Genomic DNA, 13769 nt, shown 5'->3' with positions numbered 1-13769 from the left:
AATGCCGGGCCACTGTATTTGCTTGTTGAGCCTTTCAACAGGCTTGAGCACCCACCAGCAAAAACATAAATCGGCACCTCTGATTGCCACTATTGGACAACAGACATTCTCAGAACTGTAGTAACACATGAGGTTCTAATCCAAGCAATCAGAACCATGCATGCTGTAAGTGTTTTTGAATTGTAAATAGCTTAATCCATCCATGATGTATTGCAATATTTAGCAGTATCACCTACACCAGTTTGGGAAGAAGACAAATTGTAGCCCCATACACTAGGGCGATTCACATGCAATTTGGGCTCTTTTCATGTAAAACTGGTGATGAATCCCATGAAAAACATCCAAATTGCATGTGATTGACAGCAGGTCTGAGGCGATGCACAGTCCCGTGCCCATCGCACCAGAGCCTGACGGTTGCATCGGCTGCAGAATCAATCTGTTGGATTGCTTCTGAGTAAGTGCGCAAGTGTGCTGCCGGTCCATGGAGATGGCAAGAGGAGTCCGGGTATGGGGGATGGTTTCAGCTTCTCATGCCAGAGTCACATTGCGTTGTGACCAATTATCTACTCTAGTTTGCACGGAGGCTGATTATCAATGAACTGCGCATGCATATTGGCTGCATGATGCCTGGCTGTGATCAAGTCCTGCAACTTTTTATGATCGCTGGCTGTATGCACGGTAATTGACATGCAGTGGTAGTTGGAAACCAGACGTTTCATGGGAGTGTCAAGAAAAATGCTGTTCCTGACGAAAACAAATTCAGGGATTGAAAGGGAAAACGCAGATGTACATAAGCGTGTTAGAGGAGGGCTTATGATGTCAGCAGCAGCCCGCATATGTCGGTTTTTCATCGCAGTGCTGAGTAAGTCCTGGGCAACGTGGCGCCCGCGATGACTTGAGCCTAGTGTAAAAATCATTAGATGGTGAGCCTGTTACAAAGGACATATTTGCATGGGTCCAAACAGATGTGCACCTGTACACATCCATTCGCACTGGAGCATATTAATTCGCAAGGCCACTGTGAAAACATGTCTGAATCGTGCCCTATGCTGGCAGGTTTGTGTTCAAGATATAGGTGTGCAGTGGCGTTTCTACAGGAAGGCTAGCGTCTATCACCGCCTGCGTAGCCATCCGCGGTGAGTGACAAGGGGGATCGGGGATACCTGCACCCTGAGCCAGCCGGAATTGTGACAGAGTGGAAGTGCCTCTTCAGGGCTTAGTGCCCAGCGGGAGCCTCAGTGGACTCCTGGAATTCCACTACTGACTCCAGTTCTGGGCCCCCATTCTGTCTGTCCCAGAGACTGGAGTCCTTGCAGACCCCACCAATGGCTGCCCTGACTAGGGGTGTGGGCCACACCCAGGAGTCATCCGCCCAGAGGTTGCACCAAAGTGCTGCCCTGGAACATTACATTGTGTGCAGCACTCAGCTCCTGTCACAGTGTAGAAGCTGGCACTGCAGCCACAGCAGTCTCTGGGGAAGCTCCATGAAACTATGCCCTCTCACATAAATCACATCCTTGTTTGAGGCACGTGCAGCTTAGAGCTTTTACAGCTGCACTGGGTTTTAAAAGGGTAAGTGACATTCCTGATTAGGTATACCTAAATACTGTTTCAGACAATAAAATCACACTCTCCACTGGTTGTACGCATCTGATTGCATTTGAAAGTATTTTTTTTTCTAGAGTCCTAGTCTCGTCCCAAGCCATAAACCGTGGTGATACGTCTCTATTTTTTGTGTTTTAAAATATGAAAATGTGTGTAATTGTGTATACTGTACATGCTTTCTATGCATACTTACTATACTGTACCTACTTTATGGTTCTCCCAAGGGGAGATACCCAGAGAGAAGAAGTAGGTGGGAGGCAATGGGGGCTGGGCCAGGTGAATTGCACCATTAAGCCTAGTGTCTGGGAGAGGTATGCACCCTCCCGGGGGTGAGGGGGACTACCCCAAAAAGCGTATGGTTATGTGTATTGTTAGGGCATACCAAGCACCTGTATTTACCACATATATACAGTATGTAAGTTATGAATTGATGGCCCTGTTGTAGGGCATATTAGGATGGTATTCAATCCGGGATTCCGACTGCCTGGAATGTCTTGAAAGTCGGAATCCCGGGCCGTTTTTTTCTGATCCGATAGTAACTTCAATGTTCCGACTGTCAAGTGTTGGAAAGTCCGTGGATCGGCAAAAACAACGGACGTAGATTGTCTAAAAAACGGCCGTGAATGCGATGATCGACGTCTGTTCCCAACAAAAACAGATCCAACTTAAAAAAAGTCAGATCTGACAGCCTTCAATGCTGTTGTTAACGACAGCATTGAATAGGCGAGTTCCGATATTTCCCCTATCGGCACAGATTGAATACCCCCGTGTCCCTAAACATTGAGAGTTGATACAAACAATGCCTACAGATGTGCTCCGACTTTCTGTTGATCATTGGAAACACTGGAGAATTTCTATCTGACCTGTCTAATCTGTCTATATATGTGTCCGTTAGTGGTGGCAGCAGTCAGCATTGTAAATTGGTCTACGAGAGTTTCCTCTTGTGCTGTGGCTCAAAGAGACATTTGATTGAAAGCTTGATTGGATTTAGCGGCATTGCTAATATTTACTGAGCTTCTAGTATGCTCATGCTGACTGACAAGAATCTAAAGCACTCAGCAAACACATCTGTTTAACACCAGCATATTTAACACCAATTCTTCACTTGGAATTTAATTGGTTTCCTGACCTGGTTTTAAATGAATATACTGTATGTATATTTAACTGTATTATGATTTGGGGAATTTAATAAGACTGTTACAGCAGAAGGCAGAGGGATACAGGATCACTTTTTCAAGGCTTTGTACATTTGCCCCATAACATCTACTCTAAGCATACCTAGGTGTAGTTATCTCCGTTATACAGCAATCCTGGTGCTAGAAAGAGAAATAGCAGGATCAGGTTGAAATGATCAAAGTTAATAATTCCAGCCGTGACATAGAAGGCATTATAATCAAGATTTACAATCTGAAACAAACAACTATAACAATAAACTAGAGGAGATTGGGGTGGCCACAAGTGAATGCGTGAAGTAGATCGTACCTGCTCATTAGCAGGTACACTTCTTTCTCATCCTGGTTGCGTCTTGCATCCAGGGCTCTGCTACCTGAATCACATGCTTGGGTCGTACATTTCTCTTTTGCTGACCCATACAACTATCCTTATCCAAAAAGGAAGCCAATTTAACTGCTTGGTCTCCTTTAACCTGTAAACTTTTTCTCCTCTGAAGCAAGCCTATATTATTGCACTTGCACCCATGGGCGGATTCATTTATGACATAGCTCATTTTGTAGCTGAGGACTGGGGTTTTCCAACGAGCCTGGCCTTGAGTCGCTATTCTCCTGGGAACCGGAGATAAAGCCAGACAAACCTGGAACGTTTTCCCCATTGGATAACATGGGACCTGCTAATTCCAACCCCCACCCAGTTCCGAAGGCTGCCAGTTTCCCACCGGCATCACAGAAGCTCATTCGAACCCAAATCGCTGGGCCTTCAATCTGATACCATGCTTGTCCATATGGATCAATTGGTTCCGGAGATATTGTGGGTAATCCGATTGTTTTTATTTCTGAAATGTAATTTCATGGCTGTTCATGTTCTTTGAGGGCAGATTTCTCTGGAACCAAATGGCCCAGTTTTACGTGACCAAAATAATTTGAAGCCCACTCAAAAGTTCTTCAATATGATACAGGTGTAAATGGGCCAGTTAGTTCCAAAGATATAGCCGGTTAAACGATATACTGTAGTCGGTTAAGGGGGGGTCTCTCCCCCTCACACCAGAAAATGCAGGCACTAGGCTAGTGTAAAAGGGGCCAACCCGGGAATGTCCCTGTATGATCCTGTGTAAGTCCCTGCCTTTTCTGGTGTGAAAGGGGTATTATTTCAAATAGCTGGGACCTGCAGTGCTCTGAATACAGCTGGGCAGCCCCCCGCTCTCTGCCCAGCTGTCAATGGCTGTCACTTCTGCCCGGCGGCGGCTGTCCCCTAGTTACCGCGAGCATGTATTTCCCCTTGGCAATGAGCATGCAATCCCACATGGCAACGAGCATGCAACCCCTGGCAATGAGCATGTAGGTAAGTAGCTCTTTTGTAGCATAATTTTTAATAGGCATTATGGTGTTTGGCCTAATATGTAATGGACATTATGGTGTGTGGCTTAACGTGTAATGGGCATTATGGTGTGAATTTTTTAATGTGTGCCTTTGGCACACAATGTCCTTGTTTATGAAGCATATTGTGGGTTTTGGCTCAACCAGTGTGGCATTATATGAATTTTGGCTCAATCCGTGTGGCATTATGTGAATTTTGGCACAATCCATTTAGCATCATGTGTAAAGGGCAAGTATAATGGGGTCTAGTATTTTGTTGCATAATGTGTAGAAGTTGTATAGGGTGTAGTACACTACACTGAAGGACACGGCCCATTTTGAGTGGCCACACCCCCTTTTCCGGAGTGTGCCTTCGGCTTGTGCACAACTACCTCCTTCACTTTTGTCACCTAGGTGGGCCTGTGTACTTTAAACGCCAGGGCCTATATTTATTCCTATTCCCGCCCTCTCTCTGCTCTCTTCTCTCTCGCCGCTTTCTTAACATGTACACTGGCACCACTAACACCCCCTTCCCAATCCCTCTCCTATCATGGTGCCCCCCTTTGTCATTTTCTGCTGGATCCGCCCCTGCTTGCACCTATTATGATATGATTTTCTTTTCTGGCAAAGTTTCCACCTCTGAATCAAGTTACAGTGTTGAAAATGAAGACCATCCTCTCTTCAAATGGACCTAACTTAGATTCAATACTCTGATTTAGGATTATTAAGATGTACACTATAGCTTTTTAGTTGGATCTACCTAAATTATAAAATATGTCCCAGGATCTTTAAGGGTTTCTTTTTCTTAGAAACTTAGACCTAGACATTCTCATAAACCTTCTCCAGTATTGATGGTCAACAATTATTCTTGTTGGGGAAGTTTTGGGATTCAAAATGTGTTGAGGGTCAGATTCATTATTTACTGTAATCCACAGGAAAGGCTATTCATTGGAGGAGAGATCTTGGATTTCTGCAATAAAACTTCTTGCTGAGAGATTGAGGAGGTCTTTTATAAGCAATTTCCTACTAAATTGGTTTCTACGAGAGTTTAAATCCCATATCAAGGGAATATTATTTGGAGCTCCTTGCAGCAGTTTGCTAGCAGTGAGCCCCTACCTCTTCATTTCATCGGCATGTTGCCTAGCAACTGGGATACTGCTGCTGAAGGTACTGGTGGCAACACCATAAATGTGTCACTTGTTCGACGCTCACTTCTTGAGTTTCCTGATCAGTCCTAAGGGGTTAAAATAGAAGGGAGCTTCCATGCCAGTGGTAGTATTCCTGCTGATAAGATAAGTGGGTGGGGCCTGCTACAGTAACAGGAAATAAAACTTTTCCTGTCTATAGCAGCTGCAAACTCCCTCCCCAAGCCATTCATAACAGGACAGCCACGTTGATTTATGCATCCATATAAGAACCTGGCAGCAGTACCTTCTGGGTGGCACTGTGCATAGCGGGTGGAATCATATGGTCATGTCCCCACTTTGGAAAAGTTGGTGAGGCCACTCAAAAGGGGGGTGTCCTTGAGCCATGTAACACACCATATGTATACATATTCTGCAACAAAATAGTGGACCCCCTTATACACATTATGCCACATGGAATGAGCCAAATTCATATTATGCCACACGGAATGAGCCAAAATTCACATTATGCTACACAGATTGAGCAAAATTCACATTATGCCACACGGATTAAGATAAAATTCACAAATATGGATAGCAGACACAGAGATGGCAACGACGCGGGGATGCAGGGACATAGATGGCGGGGATGCAGGGACAGAGATGACTGGGACACAGGGACAAAGAAGACCGGTATGCAGGGACAGTGACGATGGGGAAGCAGGGACATAGACGGTGGGAAAGAAGGAAATTGGGGGTCCAGCAGGGGTAGCCGGCAGAGGGAAGTGCCATTCTGGCTTGGTGCCCCCCCCCCAATGAGTAAAGGAAAAGATACTCGCATATATCCAGAGAGCGACACAAAATTGGATATAATCAAAATAAATGTATTACTAAATAATAGCACACAATATAAAATTATATGGTACAGACTCATAAAAATAGGTATATAAAGTATATATTAATATATTTTGAGTATTCGCATATACCTTTTCCTTTACTCATTGCATTCCACTACAACTCTGAACTATTAATTGGAAAATACAGCTTACTTTAGGTGAAGACCTATATATGTCTGATTCTAGGGATTCATCTAGCGCTCAGCAGAGGTTCTAGCAGTTTAGATGAAAGAAGTCTCTTCCTGCAGTTGAAACACGTGGTAGTAGGTTCTGGTGGGTATCATTAACAAAATCATCATTGAGATCTGACATGTTAAGTTCCAATTCATATTTAATTCTCCTATTTTATTTCTCCCTATTCATAAGTAATTGGCATTTACATATTGTAGCTGTGGTCTCTAATTGCAAAATAGTAATACTGTTTTGGTGCCCTCTTATTGCATACAGTAATAGAGACAAACATGCAGTCAGGCATTACAGATACATTATAAGTAGCTCTTCTTGAACGTTCAAATATTTTGTAGCTAAGTTAATAAAAAGGCACACTATGAGGTTACAAACTATCATTTCTGCCCAGAAAAACATGCTGTGTGGGTCTTCAAACAATATTATGATGTAGTAAATAATTTAATTGGTGCATGGTCTACATCTAAAAACTTATCAGCAATGACTAAAACATCTTAACATGTATAGTTTGGAGCAGAGAAGGTAAAGGTGGGACATGACAAAAACTTTCAAATATATCAAGGTATCTTGTTTAACAAGGTACAGGAGGGAGACATTCCTCAAAGGAAAAAAATGACTAGACCCCAAGGACAATGGCTGAAGACGGAGCTAGGTTCAAAGGAATTTTAGGTAAAATTACCATACATAAAGGGTAGGTGATACAGAAGGTGGAATAATCTTAATCACCATCAGAGGTGGTAGAGCTTAAGCAATATAAGCATGCATGAGATAGGCATACAGTAATTATATCCTTACAAAACTATCCATCAAATAAATTGAGATTACCAAAAGGTAAATAAGGGTCAGACTAGGTGAGTCAAGTGGTTCTTATCTACTGTAATCTCGGAATACAAACAGATGACCGGAAGTAGGGATGCCAGCGTTCAGAATACTGACCCCGGCATTCTGATGCGCCGTTAAACACTCACCCTTGCAGCCTAACTCAAACTCTTCCTGTTAGTAACTAACCCGAACCTTCCTACCTTGCTGCCTAACCCTAACCCTTCCCTTCTAAGTGCCTAACCCTCCCTCACTGCAGCCTTTTCCTAACCTTCCCCCACCTGCAGCATAACCCTAAGTCCCTCCTCCTCCCTGGGGAAACCCTAAGCTTTCCTGCATAGTTATGTTCAGTATGCTGGGAGTCAGAAATCTGGCATCGGTTTTCTTATAGATTTCAGGATTCCGGCTCTGGTATTTTGGTCGCAAATCAGGCTGCTGGTCTCAGTATTCTAACTGCCGGCGCCCCATCCTCCGGGAGGCTAACTGCATTCCAACAAATTCTATGTAGTTACAGTATATTATAATATAAACTGATCATGTCAATAAATTGACTATGTTAAAATGCAATATTACTGAAGATACTGTATGCTTATGTAAATTCCCTTTCTGCAGTGCCTATGAGCCAGCCTATGGGTATCTAAGCATATAATAGTGTTGTGATTTGTGCCTGCAGATACGGGTTGGGCTGCACACTGGTCCAGTCTTGGCTGGAGTTGTAGGAGAGAAGATGCCACGATATTGTTTGTTTGGGGACACAGTAAATACAGCTTCTCGGATGGAAAGTCATGGTGTTCCTAATAAAATTCACCTCAGTCCAGATGCCTACAGGTACAGTAATACACCTACTAATCCAAATGTCCTTGTGGCCTTAGGAGACATGGTAATATGCAGGTGATGGGATGCTTGTTGTGATTTTGGAGGAAAATATTAGAACTGGAAAAATGTAACATTGCAATTACATATACTAATCTGAATGTTCTAATAGTCCCTTTGGGAAATGTAGATGGGTTGTCAAATCTATTTCACTTCCCTAAAAATCACCCATGGAAATGTTTCTCCTTTTTATATGCTCAAATATCAGCAAATGGAACACAAATAGTAACTGTTGGGAAACTACAATGAAGCATAGAAAGGACAAAATATTGCATCAAGGTCCTGCAAGTATATTAGGTCCACTTCTGTACTTAGATGTCTATACTTACTGCAAATATACTGTATTATAAAAAAAAAAAAGAATTCACAATGGAAAAATGAATATTGTTACATGATTTAAAAGTAAATTCAGATAATGGGCCATTCTGGCGAATTGCTAGAAGCAGTGTAATAGTGTTAAACCATACTTGCCTACTTTAAAATTCTCCTCTCGGGAGCCTGATGTAGACGTCATCAAGGGGCTATGACACTATTTGCATATTTAGCCCCGCCCCTCTCGGCCAATAGCCACAAATTGCGGTAATTAAACGATGCAGCCGGGAGGGTAAGGCAGAATCCGGGAGGATTGCCCACCTTTCCGGGGGGGCTGGGAGGGGGACCCGATTTCCGGGACCCTCCCGGCCAATCCAAGAGGGTAGGCAACCCTGTGTTAAATGCTAGCTTACTGGTTTGGGTTCTTGGCACACACTGTGCATGAGGAACCACAGTAAAATAAGAGTCCATAGGCTAATAGAGGGTAACGTCATCTGGAGGTGGCATTATCTATGGGGTCTAAGCTCCAGAAGGCTTCCCATATAAACCTACGAGGGCTGAGTTTGCAGATGAAATATGGAGGGGCCACTTCCTATATTGGAGATATCTACTGTGATCCCTGCACTGCACATGTGGGGGATAATTAATATTTACTGGTACTCCATGAAAACAGCTGTTTACAGGGTATATCATGTAAATATTTAATGATACATAGACCCTTACAGTATATCACCTATCACCTGTGCCTCGCATCATATGTTGATTGAATGATAACTCTTCTGTCCTTATTCATGATATAATGATGATTACAGGTTGTGTTGTGTATGGGGTCTTTCTGTCTTTTATATATGGAAAATGATCCCCATGTTCTATTTCCGGTGATTTGCTCATGCACAATAAAGGTGTCTTCGGCAATGTACCTAAGGCCAGGATCTCTGCACCACTGAAGAGGAGGGGCCCAAAAGGACCCTGAGCACGGACCCCCTTCTCTCTTAAGCTGGCCATACATCAGAAGGATTTCAGGCCGAACGGACGATTTCGATGGGTCGTATGATACATTGTGGTTTTTTGTGCACATCGTGAGTTGTTTAGGTACGATGTGCGGTCCCGCGGGTCATGAGGTGGATCCATTGATCTTATGTGCTGCACAGAAGATCTGAATATGCTGCTGAGGACCAGTGTGGTGGGAGTTGCAGATCTTACAATAGATCTTACTTGAAATTACACACATGAGATCTATCGTGTGTCTGGGAAGCTGCCGGGGAAATCGGGACACTATTGGGATCGCAAGCTGGTTGTTCTGATGAATGGCTAGCATAAAGGCGCCACTGCTGAGAACAGTGCTTTATGTTGGAATGAATGGTTTCTTCTCTAAAATGACACCAGCCTTAGGAATCTGTGACAGGTCCATTACTATGGGCATGCACAGGACCAGTCCTACATGTGCATGAATGGTTCCTGCAACATAGGACACAGAGTGGTTGCAGACTGTCAGTAATTGTCAGTTTTCTGCCCTCTGGTGGTCATAGTGGGAGCAGCAACAACCTCTGTTTGTCAGGGATCTCAGTTGTAGAAGGGCTGAGTGATCCGAGTGGCCCTAGGACCCAGCTGGGATCACTACTGCAGTAGGAGGCATCTGCTTGTAATAGACGCCTCCTGCTACATTACAGCTCTGTTGCTCCCAAGGAATCCTTTACATCCCAATGGATCCACATGGGGACCCATGTATATACTGGGCACATTATTAGATTATGGGAAGGTATGCTAAGCTAACTAGGATGCTTCTCTATTCCATATGATGCAAGTGCAAAGATTATAGAAATGCCTAAATGAATGGCTAACTAGCACAATATAAATGTGAAGTATTGGTATATACTGTATTGTGTTCAAACATATAAGATCACTACCCATCAAGGGGTCTAACGGTTCTGTCCCCAGAGACACGTAGAGTGACATAAATGCAGCTCTGTCTGGAAGGCATGGCAGTGACTCCCTGAATGAAGGGCATATCAGACCCTGGGAGATTAGAATTTCTTCAGCTATAAAACGTCACCAAGACAGAGGCAGATATTTATGTGTTTACATTTCTGAGGTTCCTTTATGTCTTCTAGGTGTAAAATGAAAACGCAAGAGAATTGTTTTAGAAAGGAAAAATCTGGCATTGGTTTTATTCTTTCCATTGTTGAGATGTTGTGCCCCAGAGACAGTCATAAATAATCTCTTCTTGTCTTATCTGTCTCCTAATATAGATGTCTTAGCGATAAAGAATTTGAAATAAAGGCACGGGGAGAAATCGATGTGAAAGGAAAAGGCAAAATGTGTACATACTTCCTGGTGAGAAATGTAATGGCACAAGAAAATGAGATTTTAGGAAGGCCGGGGAAGGAGACAGATTCAGGCCGGGAATCTTCCCAATCTCTGCACGATGATCTCAGCAAGGGCATCCTGCAAATGACAAGCGCTCAAGGTAAAATCCGTAGGCACGTCAATTTACAGCTTAAATACTGAGACTGATAAAATGTCTGCTTTCCCTGTACAGCTGCGCAGGAGGAATACGTCCAGAACTCGTGTCCCCCTATACCAATGCACTATGAGGATAACCCACTCTTCAGTGACAAGGGAAGACACAACGATCTAGCAGGTATATTTATAAATATATTGCTTTCATAATCAAATTAAAGGAATACCCTGAGTCCCATTAAACGTTGACTAACAATTTAGTTTTTTGGGAGATGAAGGGGTTAAAAAATTGAATTTTCTGTATAAAACCTATTCTTGGTTTATTTTGGTTGACAATTACATTACATATGCTAATACACCTAGTGTTACACCAGGGTGTGGCATAAAAGTTGATGTTCAGAAAGCGTCGACATGAGAATATTGACATTGTGTGAATGTCAACATGTACGGAAGAGCGTGTGAACATTGTGAGTGTTGACAGGTGACATGTTGACCATGCGGTTTTGCATTCATGGCTTAAAAAACCCTAAACCTATATCTAATCGCAACCTCTCCCTAACCCTAATTACAGCCTAGCTCTAAACCTGACCTGAACACTGACTGCAGCCTAAGCCTATCTGAAGCCTAACCCTAAAATTGACTAAAATCTGCTGTTAACAATGTTATTATCATTTTGAAAGTCTGTCATTGTCAACAGTGTCATGGTCATTCTGTGCTCCAGACCCCAGAGGATATAATAGAAGCAATGGCGGCATTGGCCACAAGATGTGTGTTATAATTGGCAATCTGACCAGAGGCGTACCTAGATATTCGTAGGCTCCATAGCAAAAGTTTGTAAGGGCCCCCTATTTAGCAACTGAAATGTATGTAAAACATATTACTTAGACAGCAAAGATGGGCCCCCTTCAGCTCTGGACCCCATAGCAGCTGCACCCCTTATACCTATGGTAGTTACGCCCTTGCCTCCAACCCCTAGATGAGGGTTTTGGTGCACCACTGTTGTATCGCGCTCAGACGCATTGAGGTGCGTTGAGGCAAGCCATACAATATGCATGCGATACACATTTCCACCACTGGGTGGACTGTGCCCTTAGACATGTAAAACTTATGCCATTGCTCGCTCCATGGAGTGTTACATTCCCCACAGCAAATGTGTATTAGAGGCATACTGTACTATAGAAATGACCTACTGCACAGTAAGTCATTCATTGAATAAAATGTATTATGCACAGTACTGTACTACAGTGTGTACTGTATGTACTGCACTGTACAGTTGTTGCATATTGTACTTTATTTCACACAGCAGGAGCCCCATAGCATACACATACAGCAGCATCTCCCCTCAACCCAGAGAGTCTGCTGCTGCCCAGACCTATTTATCATTTTATCAACACACCCTGTACGTTACCTTGTAATTTGTTTTTGTTTGCTATGTACGGCGCTGCGGACACTTTGTGGCGCCTTATAAATAAACAAACTACTACTACTTAGGCTGCAGGAGGGGAGGTTAGGGTTAGGCTGTGGGAGGGGGGTTAGGGTTAGACTGTTGCCTGGGAGGAAAGGGTTAGGCTGCGGGAGGGGGAGGCTAGGGTTGGGCTGTGGGAAAGGTGGCTTAGCTGTGGGATGGGAGGTAAGGATTAGGATGCAGATGGGAGGTTAGAGTTAGGCTGTTGGAGGGGTTGATCAGGATGTCTGAGGGGAGGTTAGGCCCCCTGTGGCAATAGGCATTTAACTCCCCCGTGGCAACGAGCATGTGATCCCCCTTGGCAACAAGCCTTTAACTCCCCAGCGGCAATGATCAGCTCACTACCCCGAGGCATCAAGCATGTAATCACCCTTGGCATCGAGTATTAAACCCCCTTAGCAATGAGTACGAAGCCTATTGCAATGGGCATATAACCCCTGGCATTGAGCAAGAAACCTCTAGCTATAAATGGCACTTACAGTATGTGGCATAATATGTAATGGCCATTATGGTGTGTAGTATAATATGTAATGGCATAACAATGTGGGGCATTGTGGTGTTTGGCACAATGTGTAATGGGAAGGGCCAGATATAAGGGTCAGGCTGCCCCTAGGCACAATATTTTTGTCCGCCCCCCCCATATGGAGTACAGACTGACAGATGGACAGGGGGATCAAAGACAAACAGATGGGGACAGAACACCCTAGTTAGAAAAATGGGGGACATATATGGACAAATGGTGCCATAGACAGATGGGACAGAGCACCATAGATAGAAACACAGATGGGTGGTGGGCATAGATGGATGGAAGGAGATAGACAGATGGGGGAGAGCACCATAGACAGAAAGACAGACAGACAGGTGGTACAGATGGAGCGGGACTTATCTATCCAGGGGATGGTGATGGCGACGCCAGCCGCCATCCCCTGCCCCGCGCCATCTGTATGCCGGAAGGGGACGCGCTGCTATACAGCTACAAGAGGACGGCTGTGTTCCTACTGCCTGAGGCCGCTACATGGTGGAGGGTGCTGCCTTATTGTGTTCGCTCTACAGCTACACAGGTAGCTGCCCCCCCCCCCCCCCATTTTTGTCTTAACCATGGAGGCATTATCGATGATGATCTGATCTAATGATTACATTTAAGGTGTACATTCTGTCTACCGTCTTGGGTGTCTGATTTCAAAATCAATTTCACCAAATCTGTAGCAGTGAATATTTTGACTCATCCTGTAGTGTCTGATCTTAGATCTCATTCCCATTTCTTTGCCACCCCTCCCAACTCAAATATCTAGGTGTCCTGTTGATCCCTACTGCTTCCAATCTGATTCAGCTGAACTTTGATCCGGGAGCTGATTAAAAAAGACTTCCACACATTGGGGGAGATTCTCTAAGCTAGAAATGCGGTAAAAACCCTGTTATCGGGGTTTTTACCGCATTTTGGGATGCTGTAAGCGGGGGGCATCGCGGCGGGGGGCATCGCCAGAAAAATCTGGCGATGCCC

The 13769-nt window shown here is 44.1% G+C and overlaps 1 protein-coding gene across 2 annotated transcripts in view; it reads left to right on the top strand.

Moving 5' to 3' along the window:
* The window catches only part of LOC146064466 (guanylate cyclase soluble subunit beta-2-like), a 90663-nt gene that overhangs the window by 68120 nt on the left and 8774 nt on the right, over nt 1-13769 (top strand). For both annotated transcript variants that reach the window (XM_083177985.1, XM_083177986.1), the window contains exons 13-15: nt 7832-7986; nt 10593-10810; nt 10883-10984. In XM_083177985.1, coding sequence (XP_083034111.1) covers nt 7832-7986; nt 10593-10810; nt 10883-10984 — 475 coding nt within the window. The remainder of the gene's footprint in view (nt 1-7831; nt 7987-10592; nt 10811-10882; nt 10985-13769) is intronic.

Source organism: Crinia signifera, chromosome 3 (assembly GCF_055691185.1).
Source record: "Crinia signifera chromosome 3, ASM5569118v1, whole genome shotgun sequence".
Classification (NCBI taxonomy): domain Eukaryota; kingdom Metazoa; phylum Chordata; class Amphibia; order Anura; family Myobatrachidae; genus Crinia; species Crinia signifera.
The sequence above is the reverse complement of the archived record's forward strand: the minus strand, read 5'-3'. Positions and strand labels throughout refer to the sequence as shown.